Below are 15,251 nucleotides of genomic sequence, written 5' to 3' on the forward strand. Positions count from 1 at the left end.
CTGCCCAGTGGAAAAGGCCCTGCGGGGTGTTGATTGACAGCAGCTGAAAGTGAGCCAGTATGTGCTCAGGTGGCCAATAAGGCCACTGGCACCCTGGTTTGTGGCAGCAATAATATGGCCAGCAGGACCAGGGCAGTGATTGTCCCCCTGTACTCAGCATCTTGTTACATGCACCAGGGGGTTTAAATCCTGATTTGCATATTCCCTGTTAGCAATAACTGCTGACTCTATCCAAGATGTGTGTTGACCTAGGGAGTTTTGCCCAGTGGGGTATAATGAGATTTCTATCATGGAATTCTTTATTCCTCCATGGAGGTTTTTTTGTTGTGTAGTTAATCCCTGGGTTCTGTTCTTTGTCCTCCAATGCATGCATACAATGGGGTATCAAGGTTAAAAAATAAAACACTTTCTGATGTGTTTATTAAAGGAAGTAAAAGGAGAGTGTTTAATACTTGCATTTGGTTACCATCTCAGGGTAACATTCATAATTCTTTTAGGGGTTATTATGCACATGTGTATATTATTAGGCATTATAAGCATATAACGCGACAAGTAGAATTTTCCTGAACAACATCAATTATTTAATATTGGCCAGAGGTTATAAAATGTGAACAGAAAATGGCTTTTGATTAAAACTACCTATGGATATCACTATAACCTATTCAGTCCAATACTGTTCACTCCGCTTGCTGCTGAGAAACAATTTTAACTTTTTATCACAATATCTTTTGTCAAATGTAACAAATCATATAAAGGACAGCTCTTGAAAGCTGACATGAGACTGATTATTTGCAGTTGTAGAAGGGTACTAAAAGGAAAATATGAGTTAAATGACATTTCACTTAAAACTCTGCTTGACTTTCCATATAGAGAAAGAAGAATGTGAAATGAGTGGAATAGAATTTGGTCTAGTTCAATCTCTAGAAAGCCAAATCTGTTGTAGTTAATTGCAAGAGAGCAATTCGTAAATATTAAAGCACTGGTCAAAGTTTGAAATTAATTGTTTTAATAATAATATTGGTATCCATTATTATTGATTTTTGTTGATGTTATTCTTTATGCTTTGATATTGCTATGGTAACCAAGAGGGTTCTTTCTTTTTCCTTTACAGAAGGTGAGGAGACTGGAGTGATGGATAGCCTGTTGGAGGCCTTGCAGTCAGGTGCGGCTTTTCGAGACCGAAGGAAAAGGTCACCAAGGTCCAAAGGTGAATATTCTATTTTAGATTTTATTTTCCAGAGAAAGTTAAAAGCATTATGGGTCCAGTGCTCTAGAATTTGGATACTGTCTGATTTAATTTGTTTGTACAATGAGTTTTCAGGGATGTTCATACTGTTGCTTATGTCAGTCAGTCTGGAAATTAATGTTCTGAACTTATAGCCAGATCATTATGGCACAACTTTTCAATACAGCCAAATGCACTTCAACTTGTTAGGGTTTATAGCTGTATGGGGGAAGTGACAGTTATCTTGCTCCATCAGCAAGTCTGAGTCAAATTATTTCTCTGGTATATAATTGTCATTTATTCCAAGAAATACCTAACTTGTAATTCTTAAACTTCTGCTGTGTAATGTTGTAATACTCCGGTAGCTTTCAAACACGTGTTTCATTTCGATTGTTTCTTTTCTTTTGCAGACACACCACAAAATCTCAGTCCAACCACACAGCGGCCTGTGCTGAAAGCTTGTAACCATGGTAATGAACCATATTCATGAATTGCATGCACTTCTTAGCTTAGTTTATGTACTTGATCTGTGTTTTCATGACTGCTGCTATAATTTTTTCAGTTTTGTACATTAGTGGAGTACTAAGCCATATTGGAACTTGCTTTTTAAGAATCATCTGAATATTACATCCTGAAACTATATTTACTGATTCCTCTGCAAAGCTCTTCTATCTTTGGGGGGATTTTTATTTATTTAAATTTTGATTATGTTTTTAAATTGTAGTAGTTTTGTAATCCTTAAGAATCATTATGCAAGTTTTTTAGGATTTATGGAATTGTAATAGAAAGCAGAGATTGAGTAATGTTTCAAGTGTTAGTTACTAAGTGCCTATTATACTGAATCTGAGAACTTTTGGCATTCATTCTGTGTTTCTTTGTCTTGGTTTTCTTGGTGCTATAGCTGGAATGGTTTAAGCTATTGTTTATCAGTGTTAATTCAAAAGGAGTGTTGACTCAACAAAGTTATAGTAAATGTTTACTTGTAAACTGCTGAACTATCTCACTGTAATCAATAGGACTTGTTCTTGCAAGTCACAGTGCAAGTGTGGGTGCCTGTTAGCTTTGTTAGATAGTCAGTCTACAGAATATTGCTATATTGGCTATGTTTTAATTAAGCTTGAGGAGTCTAGAGTGACTCAGTTCCTCATGACTAGTGGTCTCAGGAAAAAGTTTGTATCTGTCGTCCTTTTGTTAAAGAGAAAGTTGAATAATGGGGGGAAAAGATCTTCTGTCTTAGTTTTTAAAGCAGATTGCACTATTTTTTGATATTTAAAGGCACTGCAGGTTTCATGAAGCAGATGTCATAAAATTGATTATATTAATTTTACATCATGTATGTTTATTTCTCTGAGTGTAGCAAAAAAAACCCCAACCCAAATCTGTTGAATTTGGCAAATAAAAACAAAATTGAAAAAATAGAGCTGAAAGGACAGTTTGTTGATAATTAAAGTTTCATCTTTATGATTAAAGATATTTCTCTTACAAAAGTGGAAACCAAATCAGATCCAAGCATAAATAGTGTTATAAATCCCAACTGTCAATTAAGTGCCTCACAGCCGCACGCTCTGTCTTCCCTGATGGGATGGAAATAGGTAAAGCTCATGGGCTGAAAAAAGAACAGAATAATATTTGAAATTTAAATATAATACTACTACTACTAATAATAATAGTAATGAGGAGGAGTAAAAAGTAGAGGGAGGGAGAGGAGTGAAACACAAGAGAAACAAGTGATACACAATACAATTGCTCACCACTGTGGGCCAATGCTGAGCCAGTCTCTTCCTAACAATCAACATCTCCTGACCAACTTCCTCAGTTTGCATGCTGAGCCTGATGCCATATTGTACAGAGAATCCCTTTGGCCAGTTCAGGCCAGCTGTCCTAGCTATGCTCCCCCTCCAGCTTATTGTGCCTCTACCCACTGAGCAGGGCACATGCAGAGCATGTGAACATCCCAGAGCATTGGAACCTGAACATTCTTAACTTAGGGTAGGCACTGCTGAGCAACAACTAAGTAATTGGTGTGTTATCAACATCCTTCATAGACTCAATTCAAAACAGAGCACTGTACCAGCTACTAGGAAGGGGATTAACTCTATCCCACACAACCACAGGACAGGAAACTGGTTCCAGGTCTCATGGACCATGGCAAGGGAGAGAAATACACCCGAATTCACACTTTCTCCATAGCTGTCATATAAATGGAAGCAAGAAGGAAATTTTTCTAACCTTTGCCAGTGTCACCCTCAGTACAATGCTGCACAAGGTATCAAACCAGCATTCACTTTTCAAGCTTAGCCAACCCCTGTAAAACAAAGAAATACAGAGGAACAAGCCAATGCTGCTCAGGTCTAGCACTGGGAACTGGAATTGTTTCCTTTAACTAAATAGACTACTTAAGAAACAAAAAAAAAGAGCAATAATAAATTTAGTGAAATGCTGGCTAATGCGTGGGCCATTTTTCTCTTTATGATCTGTTGACTCCCCTGAAATCTCTGGAAGTGTTCAGCTGGTACTGCTAATTAAAAATGAGTGCTCGTTCTCATGCCACATTCCATGGTAGCTGAATGTGTGTTATTTTTTATTCTTCTGCATTCTTCTGTTATTGAACAGATTGCCTCTTTCTAACATGATATGTGTTTAAAAAAACATGTGTTTAAAAAAAGATTGGATGTGGCATTTGGTGCTATGGTTTAGTTGAGGTGTTAGGGCATGGGTTGGACTCAATGATCTTGAAAGGCTCTTCCAACTTTGTGATTCTGTGATATGTAGGTTTTATCAAGTTTAAATCTGCTCTATTTTTGTGACCAGAATGATCAGCTGTATTTTTAATGCTTGTGACAAGGCCCATGAAGTCACAATATTTCTTGTGGAGAAAAATTCCTGCTGCATAACTAACAGAAGTAATACACATTAAGAATTGCTAAATCTTGGAAGTGTTTTAATTCCCTAAGAATGCAAGTAATATACACTAGATTTTAGTGGATATAGATATGATTGGTATATTTTATTCCCATTCATAGTGTTTTTTATTTTTAAATTACTACTGAATTACATCTATGTGCAAAACTATGTGTTAATGTTACAGTTTGCTTTAACTGCAAAGGACCATGGACTGCAGTAAATATTGTGGTACATGCTTTTGCTATAATTCCAATTCAGAGCACTGTTTGACACAAGCAAAGTATTAGTATAGTTTTAGTGGTGTGCTTAAGATTCAATAGCATCTAACAGAGGAGCTCTTTTATTTAGGAAGCAGAAGAAAGCACGTCATTTTCAGCGATCAGGATTTTGCATATTAGAAGATCATTTCCAGCAGCTAATAGCTATGACTGCTCTGAGTTTTTGAGTTATTTACAACAAGAGTCAAGGCATATTTGCAGCTTGTATGTTTACTTCAAGCTACTGAAGTCCAGATACATGGAGCAGCATATCCAAGGAAGGGCAGAGCCTGCTGCAGCACAGAAAGCTGCATTATTCACTAAGTTTTTGGTCAGGTTTTGCAGCCTGCATCAAGTTCTCTGCTGCTATGGCTACGCATTTATTTGCTGTAGCATTAGCCAAGCTAATGCTACCTGAATTGCATGAATACAAATTTGAGATGCAGCTTTGATTGCATATAAACACATATCTCAGATGCAGCAGAAAGAGTTTATCATTACAAGCTGATAATATTAAAATGCTGTGAGTAAAGAAAAGCTATAATAAAATGCAAGCAAAAAAATACAGATTGCTTTTTAAATCTGCAGAGGTTCAAAGAAATCTTTCTGTCACAATCGGTAATTGCATTGTGGACAACATTTCTAAAGGTGACAAAAAGGTCTTGTTTTTATATTGAGATCAAACTTCCATGGTAAGAGATGGTTGTAATTATTATAGCTGTTTGTTCAGTAAATCTATACACAACAGAATAATTTTCATGTCACATGTAGTCTGAAGCATTTTAAAGACTTCTGTTAAATAAAACCCTTATGTAGTAAAGTCGTTTTGTCCCAATTAAGCATAAGGAAATCCTTTTTTCATGTGTGTTGGGCTCTTTTCATCTCATATTTATAATGGAACTGTCATCTGATATTCATATTAATGTCTCTGCTACCTTATTTTTGACAAGCAAAGCTGACAGTGAGCTCAAGCTCATCTTAGTTCTTGAAACTGTGTGACCACATAGAGGTCATTTTTATTTCATCATTTTATGTGACAGCAAGCTATGATTGGCATTTCAACCTAATTTTTCCTTAAGTCTGTGTATGTGGCTGTCTTTTCCTCAACTGTATGTAATGAACATTAGGAAGTACCTAACAGTGAAGAAGCCATCCAGGAAGAAAACTTTTTCCCCAGAACATGGTCGCAGTAAAGGCACCCTCTTGAGCATCAGCAGTCCTTCACAGTAGGTATTGCTTTCAAGGCATTGTGCCTGTTTAGCCATGTGATCACAAAGCATCAGTACCTCTGGTGGAGAAAATTTTTGTTAAGCTTTGTGAAGTTTTACTCAATAGATAAGTTTTTTCAGTAGAAGACGTGGAATAACTGTAGGCACTGTTATGAAAGGAAAACATTTAATAGGATTTCTATTAAAAAATGGTTCTCAGATGTTGCTATTTTCAGACCAAACCTTCACTTCAATATTGACTTCATAGGTCAAGTAAAATTGCTGCTTATTCTAACAGAAATAATTCCCCTGGAACCATCTACACTGTTTATAATAGTTTTTTTTCCTGGAGCATACAGCAGAGTTCAAAGGAACTGACCATAAAAGTCAATTTTGCATGTGTGGAAAGAAAAAATAATATCCAGACAAGGAAAGTGAATTTACACATTTTTATTTCTTTCATTAGAACTATTTCTGCATTGCCTCAGTTGAAAACACATACCATCACAAAAATATCCCTGAAGTATTTTCATTCCAAAATATCTAGGAAAAAGATTAATTTTGATGCAGAGTTTTTAGCAGTCTCTCACACTCATAATTTGATGTTAAAATGAAGAAAATTTCCTACTCAGAAAGGATGGCTTACCAGCAAGAAGAGTTTAGAATGAGAAATGAGCATTTTTTTGGTGGGGGGAGCCTTTTCTAACAAAAGGTTCTTTGAAATAAAGACTGACATGGAGAGGTATAAACCACTCATTTATTTAATCATTTATTTATTTTAAAGTGCCAAATGCTGAAAAATGGTTGGAGACTCTGTCAAGAGTGGAAAAGGGTACTTCAATTAGTAGTATTTAGTACTTAGTAGTAATTGCATATTATTATGGTGAAAATACTGATCTAGACAGAAAAAAATGCTATCTTGCCTTTAGTATAAGCTAAACACACACTGGCAACCTGTGAAGAAAGGTGAGGAGGAATTGTAATCCTACAAAAAATTTCTCTATTTTACTAAAATCTTGTGAGATTTCCCTTATCAACTCTCATGAGTGAGGTTGCATGCATATCCTTCACCCTATGTCTTATCATATAGCATTATATCTGAACATAATGTAGACAAAAATGAGAACCCAAGCTTTTTTAGAGAAAAAAATTTAAGTGCTACCCTGAGACAAGGTGGACCTTATCATGTGACCCTTTGAAGATGTCAAATTAGACATTCAGAAGAGCTAATTGCTTTTGTAAATATTTTGCCAGTGTTCATTGGTATTAGTTGAATAAGATCACAGCTCTCAAGGGAGGCGAGGACACTTTCTGCAAGATAAGAACAGTAGCAAAGAGGTGACATTTGAAAGCAGTGACACTGTATATTCCATAATTGCACATACCGTAAATGTCAGCTTCATAATAGCCCAGGTAGGTAACCGGATTTCCAAAAGCTACAGCAGGCAAGTTATATATTCAAATCAGTCAGCTGAAAATTTATCAGTGGAAAATCTTAAATCTGCAAAGGGAGCTGTAAATTACCAGCAATTTACCCATATTTGTCTTTTCATATTTTAGTCACACAGAACTTCCCATTCAAAGACAATTACCAAGTTGATAGGTATAGCAAAGAGATTCTGTCGCTTCTCAGAGCACTTTTCAAGTCTCTTCCATATTTGTTAAACAAGATTTTAGGTATAAATTTACCAGTCTGTTTCACTTCTGTTTTCTGAATGTTAAGAACGAGTAGTATCTAAACTTCTGCCTCATTCTTCAGAGGCTTTTAGAAATTTGATCTGAGTAGCAGATTTGCTGAACAACAGCCATAAAGCTCTTTATGTTGTGGGTTTTTAAAAATAGCTAGATAGATACACACACAGATATATTTTCTTAAAGGGGTTATCTTTCATAAAGAAACCACAAATAAACCACAAGTGAAATATTAGATAGGAAATTTTCATCAGCTAGACATTAAAAATGAGTTTTCTCTGGTTAAAGACTTCACTGGGGACAAAATCTGAGATCCTAACAGAGTATGATTCCTGACCTGAGTCTGTTCTGTGACTCCAGTGATGTCTGATTAATGCAACATTGTTTAGTCTGTCAGAATTCAAAAGATTTAGAGAAAGTACAAAACATTTTTCATTAAATTCTTCAAGCACTTTTCTTAAGTCATCTATTTTTACCATGTTAAGTGAATGTGTTCTATTAATGTTCTTGGATTTTTTCCTCCTTTGGGAGAATTTTGTTCATTTTTTTTAAAGTGTTTGCTGTAACAGAACAAAAATGTTGTGTAGAACTACTGGAGTTACATTTCTGCCTTTTTTCTTTATAGCCAATCCCCTGCAAAGGTGCAGACATGCCGAGAAAACAAGGGTATCTTTAACTTCTCCCTTTTGTTGGGGTGGGAACACTTGGAAGATTTACTTTCAAGTTTTTGAATACTCTAAAGGGAAATTGGCAGTTCAGTTGTATCAGAATTAGTGCTTGTGCCTGTAAGTTGCTGGATAAATCCAGTATCTTGTTTCATTCCAGAAATAGATGAGTCTTGTGTATTTCCACCACACATGCCTAAGGCAACATCTGCATCAATCATCCAGCAAAATAATCTGAATCCCCAGAAGGCCTTTTGGTGGCTCAAACCTGGAGATCATGAGTGATAAAGGAAGGAAATACAGGAGTCAAATGCAGCTCTTGCTTGAATGGCAGGAGGAAAGATGATAGCCTTCCGCTGAATGATCTGGAATAGTGTGAGCAGGTTAGTCTGCAAATCCTCTTTTCTTATGGTGATGTAAGTTACAAATCCAAGATGGGAAGCTGCAGTTTAAGTAATTTAGGGAAAGGATATTTGGATTTTGGAAGATACTGGGCTAATCAGTCTTTTTTTTTAAGTAAAAGATTACCATGCCAAGGATAACAGCCAAACTACTTCACAGCGTGCACTGTGAAGTAGTTTGGCTGTTATCCTTGGCGTGGTAATCTTTTACTTAAAAAAAAAAGCCAACAACTTTTTAAAGCAAAATTGTTCTAACCAAACAGAAAAACTAAAAAACTATGTGAAGTCTATGTCATTTCCTAGATGATTTTACTTCCTGGAGGATAACTAGTATATGCTTCTTTCTTTGAGAGACTACAACTGTCTAGTTAGTAGCATAGTCTTTCTGCTACAATAGTTTGTCATGATGTCTTCAAAAGAAGACTTTGTTTTTAATGGTGATGTTCTTTATTTCCATGGGGCAAAGAGTTTTCATCATGCTTTTTTTGTCTCCTGATATTATCTAACTCCATATACCAGAGAAATAAAAGAAAAACTGTTTCCTGACCCTATAAGCTTGACCATATTTGCCATAGGTGTTAAAAAGTCTAAAGACTGGGATTCGGAAAACTAAGAGTGAATTTATTCTACACTGTTCAAGCTTGCAGTTCTTGATTTTTTCCCTCCTTGTAGCATAGCAAAATGATAAAATAAGAAATTGAAAAGATAACATCGGGACTACTTAGTGTCATAAACAGGGAAATGGAATGAAATCTCAGCAGATTTTCAGCACAGACAAATAATTATTCCAGAGGTATTTCTTTTTATCTGTTTTCTTAGGCTTTAAGCCTGTTTCCTTGTATTTGAAAAGAGATGAGTGTACATGGTGCATTATAATACAGTGCACATAAAAATACTTGAATTGGCTCTAGACAGTCTACTTTGTGTACTTGAGGCAGGATAGCTTTTAGGTCAGGAACAAATTTGGATATCACAGCCCAGTTTGAGGGGTTCAGAACATATTTGGACGTCTTGTACTACACCTAATCAATTTATGCAGTTTCAGAAGCATGTCCAAGAATGTGGCAGGAATCATTACTATCCATCCCCATTCATTATGATTATTTGAATCAGTAGACTCACTAAATTTGTTATTTATAGTGGCACTCTGAGCAGAGGGGCTAATGAACAGAAGGGAACTTTCCAAGGATATAGAAAACATTGTTAAATCCTCTCCTTGAGGGAACAATAAATCTTCATGAACCAGGGTTAAACACAGCTGAGTGAGAGCTTTCATTATTCAGTTTAATTTTGGTACCTAAGTTTTACTGGTCTTTTAGCTTGGTAACTAAATTTATTAACAACAGAAGAATTTCATATCAGAGTTGTGTACCTTAGCTGAAAGGCAGCTGTTTGAGTTACTACAGTTACATATTAGCCAGAAAAATAAGTTTTAAAGGTGGTGATCTTCCCATTGTTTTCTCTAGGCTCTAGAGAAGGGACCAGAATATAAGACCTATTAATACATAAAGGCTTCTGCTGCTTTTATAGCTTTGTATAAGGTTGGTATTTTCTGATTTGGGTTGTTTTTTACTGTAGTCATAATTACATTTGGTAATTTTTTTTTAATGTTACCTTATTTTCAGAAGCAGAGATTAATCCCCACATACTCTCAATTCCTTGCCAAAATTGCTTTCTTTTCGGTGCATAAGCATAAAAACATTTATCTGGGGACATATTCTTATTTCAGTGGGTGCATTTTATTGCTGTCATTACCAGACAAGGGAGACTGAATATATATTTTTCTTTCTATGCTTTAAAATGTAAATATCTCCTTTGATCCATCTTTTCCAAGATAAAGTGACCTTTATGGTATCTAATCTTTCACTCTGCCATCAGTAGCTCAAGAGCTGTCTGAGTCAATTTAATGCTCCCAAATCTGCTAATTAACTCATATGAACACAATGCCAAATTAGTCAGTTAGGCTGAGGGAGGAGCTTTTGGAGGACATTGTTTTGGTCAGTATTTATAAAGTGAGATAACATTAAATGACAACTATGTCAAAGTAAATGCTAGAAGCTAATAGAGTGCCCCATCCTTTCCTCTGATCCTAAACTTTGCAGAGGTAAGTGGGAAGTGGCTTTGGTTTTGGGTTATACTTGGGTTTTTATAGAATCACTAAGGTTGAAAAAGCCTCCAACAACATTGAGTTCAACCTTTGATTGAACACCACCATGTCAACTGAACAATGGCACTAAGTGCCACATCAGTAATCTCTCGAACACTGCCAAATGTGGTGGCCCTACCACCTCCCTGGGTAGCCCATGTCAAAGCCTTGCCACCCATCCAGTGAAGATTTTCTTCCTGATGTCCAACCTGAAGCTACCCCTGTGCAACTTGAGGCTGTGTCCTCTTGTCTGTTGCTGATTGCCTGGGAAAAGAGGCCAGCCTCCACCTTGCTGAAGGTGATAAGAGTTGGAGAGAGTGATAAAGTCTACCCTGAGCCTCCTCTTTCTCAGAATAAACAACCCCAGCTCCATTGCCTGTCTCTGGACACACTCCAGCACCTCATTGTCTTTCTCGCAGTGAGGGACCCATAAACAATCGGAGGACTTGAGCGCCACTCGAGTGCCTCGCCAGTGCTGAGTTCAGGGGGACAATCAGTGCCCTGGTCCTGCTGGCCTCACCAATGTTGATGCAGGCCAAGATGGCATTGCCTTCTTGGCCACCTGGGCACACCCTGGATCATGTTCAGTTGCTGTCAACCAGCACCTCCAGGGCCTTTTCCACTTGGCAGCCAGCCACATTCCCTCTGGCCCGTAGTGCTTCAAGGGGTTGTTGTTACCCGTGTGCAGGGCCCACCAGTTGGCCTTGTTGAACTTCATACAATTGGCCTCAGTCCGTTGATCCAGCTTGTTTAGATCCTTCTGCAGAGAGTTCCTGACCTCCAGCAGATCAACACTGCTGCCCAGCTCAGTGTCATCTGCAAACTGACTGCGGGTGCACTTGATGTGCTCATCCAGGTCATCAGTAAGGATGTTAAACAGGGCTGGTCCCAGTGCTGAGCCCTGGGGAACACTGCTGGCAGCTGGCTGCCAGCTGGCTTTAGTTCCTTTATCCACCACTCTCTGGGCCTGACCATCCAGGCAGCGAGGAGTGCACCCTCTCTAAGCCATGGCCATCTTCTCCAGGAGAATGGTGTAGGAGACAGTGTTACTGAAGTCTGTGCAGGCTACATCCACATAAAAGGAGATCAGGTTGGTCAAGCGGGACCTGCCTTTCCTAAACCCGTGTTGGCTGGGCCTAATGTCCTGGCTGTGCTGCACATGCCAGGTGATGGCACTCAAGATAATCTCTTCTATAACCTTCCCCAGCACTGAAGTCAGGCTGCCAGGCCTGTAGTTTACAGGAACCTCCTTCCCACCCTTCCGGCAGGTGGGTGAAATTTGTCACAATTTGCATTGTTTGGTACTTTAACTGAGATCTCCAGGCTCTCTTTACAGACATCTACAATTGCATGGAAAGGTAGAATCAAAACACTAAACACATGAAGTGCTTTATAATGTTAATTACTCTGGTAAATCAAAGTAATCAGGGTTTTTAGCTGACCTCCAAAATTAATCTATGTATTTAGTCTCTTGAAGAGATGAATACCTCATAAATAGATGCACAGTTTTAAGTGTTTAGGCTCCTCATAGTGGCTAGAGAGAGGCAATACCTATCCTATACAGGAGTTAGCCTATATAAATTTTTAATAATTGATGACTTCATGCGTCCAATTTAAAGTGCTTGAGGCTGAGAGACCTGATGAGGGTTGTTCATGTTTTAGTTCTCTGTCTCTGTGTAGAATAAAGTTAATAAAACAGGACACAATGCAGTACTGCAAATGAAACAATGGCTTGAATAGCTGCTCTTTAAGTTCGTATTCTGTCTTAGGCAATGAATGATGCAAGTGCTTCTGAGGGGCAAAAAAAAAAAAGGTAATTCTCTTATATGTATGCATATAAAATTTACATTAACTTTGGATAGCTAACTTTGTTATGCTTCCAAATTCTAGTATTCTGATACTCATCTCTTTTCATTTACTATACATTATGCTTGTGTAATTTGTGTTGCACTGCTAGTGCAATAATTATATTTTTTTATCTACTCATGCTTTGTTTAACTGGATTAAAAGTAAATAGATCAATAGTGTGTCTTTAAGTTATGCAGCCTTCTTGGAATGCGAGGTGAGTTCTTAATTTCAGCATAAAGAGTAAATCAGGATTGATGTGTGAATAGCTGCAAACTCCATTTTGGCCATTCAGCGCAGAATAAAAAATACTTTGTTATCAGGTAATCCCTAGTTTTATAATTGTACTGTAGATGGTAGTCTTCCCCTTTCTCTAAGAAATATAAAATTATTTTAATTCTTTGTGATCCATCATCAGGCAACTACTCAAAAAAGTAACATTCTTAAATGCTCTCAAATGTCCAGTAGCAAAAATAAATGAAGGGCAGAGTGCATTAAGGGATTTCTACTTGTGTCTCACAGGGCAGAGAAAACTGCTGTGAGAGAGCTCCTGGGATAGCTCCTACTCTTGCTGCCTTTAGCAATAGCTTCCTGACTAATCAGTCTCTGAGCTTACCCCAGTGCTTTAAGTCTGTTCTTTCTCTGTTGCCAGCTGCTGACTGAAAACAGGACACAGCCAATTACTCTCCACTGAGCTTACCCAGTCTCTGTTTATCCACCTAACAGCAGTTGCTCTGAGATCATTTTATTGAAAACTTGTTATGTAGTGAGATCTGCTATTATAAAATCTTGTATTTGTTTCAGTGGGGTCAAAAATACAGGAATCTTACAGTCTAAGATTGGATTATATTATTTGGAATAGTTGCTTCCTATGGGACAGAAAACAAAGCGTGCTGAAGTGGAATTAATTTCTTCCTTTTCCGCATTCCAATGTCCATCAAATAGAAAAAGGGTTATCTTTAATATTAGAAGTTAAAAAATAAACTGTTAGTGACTTTTGAATTGTAGATACTACTGGTTATATCCTTATTTCTTGGTCTGGGTTCTGATGTTCCTTTGCAGATCTTTTTTCTTCCTTTCTATTCACATCAGAAACCGTATGAATGATACCTAATGATAGATTTTCTTGTCTCCAACCACATCTTGTAGCATCCTTATTCTAACCCATCTTTCTTACTCATTTATCAGTCCTATAGAACATTAGTACGTTCAACAGAACCACATAACTCTAGTTTCTAAAACATTTTACTCCTATTCGAGTCTGTAACTGCAGGTTTAGCCTAATAAAGAGGGCATTTTTGACCTGTGCCAATAAACTATAAAATGTACTGTGGTCTAAAAATGAAAATATTACTTATTATAGAAGTCTTTTATGCTCACATTAATAATAAAAGTTTTGGTGAAATTGTGCACGTTAAGGAACTAAGCAATCAGAAAGGCTGCAAAGCATCTCCAGCTGATGTTTTCTGGGAAAGCTGTAGTAACACAAAATATACTTTTATTATTTTTCTAGTAACTGAAAGTCCAGAGCACTGCATTAAAAAACATTGTGTCCTAACCGCTTACAGCTAAATGAGAGACAGATCAACAACAACTTAGAGTAATGTGCTGTCCAAAAGTCATAAAATATTTTAAAATCAAATAGCCATACAGTTTACATCCTTTAAAAGATCTGAGGTAAAGGTGGTGGGGTGGGATTCAAATATCATACGCTTAGACCTCCCATCCAAAACTGGGTGGCACTCAGAATCTGGTTTTGCTCAGATATTGCTACAAGATGCACTTTAAGATCTACTAGCTCTGGGGTTGCACCGTGCAGTCAAAGATTTTCTTCATCTGTACTTCTACAATGCCAGTGCATTGAGTAGTTGCAGGGTATATTTTTTCTTATTCTTAGTATCTCTTTGCTTTAATTTAGCCCATTTGAAAAAAAGTCACCAAAAAACAAGCATTGCTTCTTATTTTTAGTTTAAAAATCTTTATACCCTTAGCCTGCACTGACATAGTGAAAGTTATTTTAATGTTTGCATTACAGTAATACATTTCTGCAAGTGATAAGAAAACTTACTTGTACATGAACACTTTTTAACAGAAATACTAACTGTATTTCATATGGAAATAAAGTTTGACTAAAATTAATCTACCAGGGCCTGGCTTTTTCAAAGCTAAACTAAACAAGTTAGGGAGAACAATAGGAAAATATGAGAAATGGGAAAGCTTTTCTTAGGCTGCCAGTGTGTTTGCTAGTAAAGAGTGCACTGCACTGCCATATGTTCTTGCCTTCAGTTGGATTTCAGCCTTAATTTTTTTAGTCATTAATGTAGAATTCTCTTTACATCAAATTGTCTACCTTCAAAAACTAAGTTGAGTGCAGTAAAATTTTATAATCTGTTAGTTTTCTTGGAATATGGTGAACAGGCTAGTGGAGAAGTCTACTTCATAGCGCTTTGTATTTGAAAAACAGCGCTCCAACATTGCTGTCCTAAACAAGATTTTCAGATTTTGGAGCTAATGTTATACTTTGTACACTTACATGAAGTATAGTGATGAGAAAAATATATTGCTCTTGAAGTGTTTTCTTGTGATGAAGCTGCTTCTCTACAGTATTAAGTTTTGCTGCATATCTTTAGGAAAAAAGAGCTTGGTAGCTTTCACACTGCATAATATTAAAAGTATCATAATTGGTATTTCAATGTCCTTTAACATGTTCATATTTGGTGTATCACAGACATTAAATTTGAGCTTTGAGATTATGCCATTTTCAGTACATATTGAAATCCTTTCTCTGTTTGATGAAAGTAACATACTTTAACAGATGTTTTACCTGTTGTCTTTGAGGAGTTACTTAACTTTGAGGTATATGAGCAGTGCTGGGTTTGATGTTTAGTTCTTAAACTTGCATAGAAAT

At 36.9% G+C, this 15,251-nt stretch overlaps 1 protein-coding gene across 1 annotated transcript in view; it reads left to right on the forward strand.

The window, feature by feature from the left end:
• The window catches only part of DIAPH3 (diaphanous related formin 3), a gene marked incomplete at both ends in the record, with an annotated part of 197,483 nt that overhangs the window by 143,017 nt on the left and 39,215 nt on the right, over positions 1–15,251 (forward strand). Inside the window, 2 exons of the mRNA XM_084226963.1 lie at positions 1,112–1,207; positions 1,636–1,695. Of these exons, the coding sequence (XP_084083089.1) occupies positions 1,112–1,207; positions 1,636–1,695 (156 nt within the window). The remainder of the gene's footprint in view (positions 1–1,111; positions 1,208–1,635; positions 1,696–15,251) is intronic.

Source organism: Fringilla coelebs (genome assembly GCF_963513975.1).
Source record: "Fringilla coelebs genome assembly, chromosome: 2".
Classification (NCBI taxonomy): Eukaryota; Metazoa; Chordata; class Aves; order Passeriformes; family Fringillidae; genus Fringilla; species Fringilla coelebs.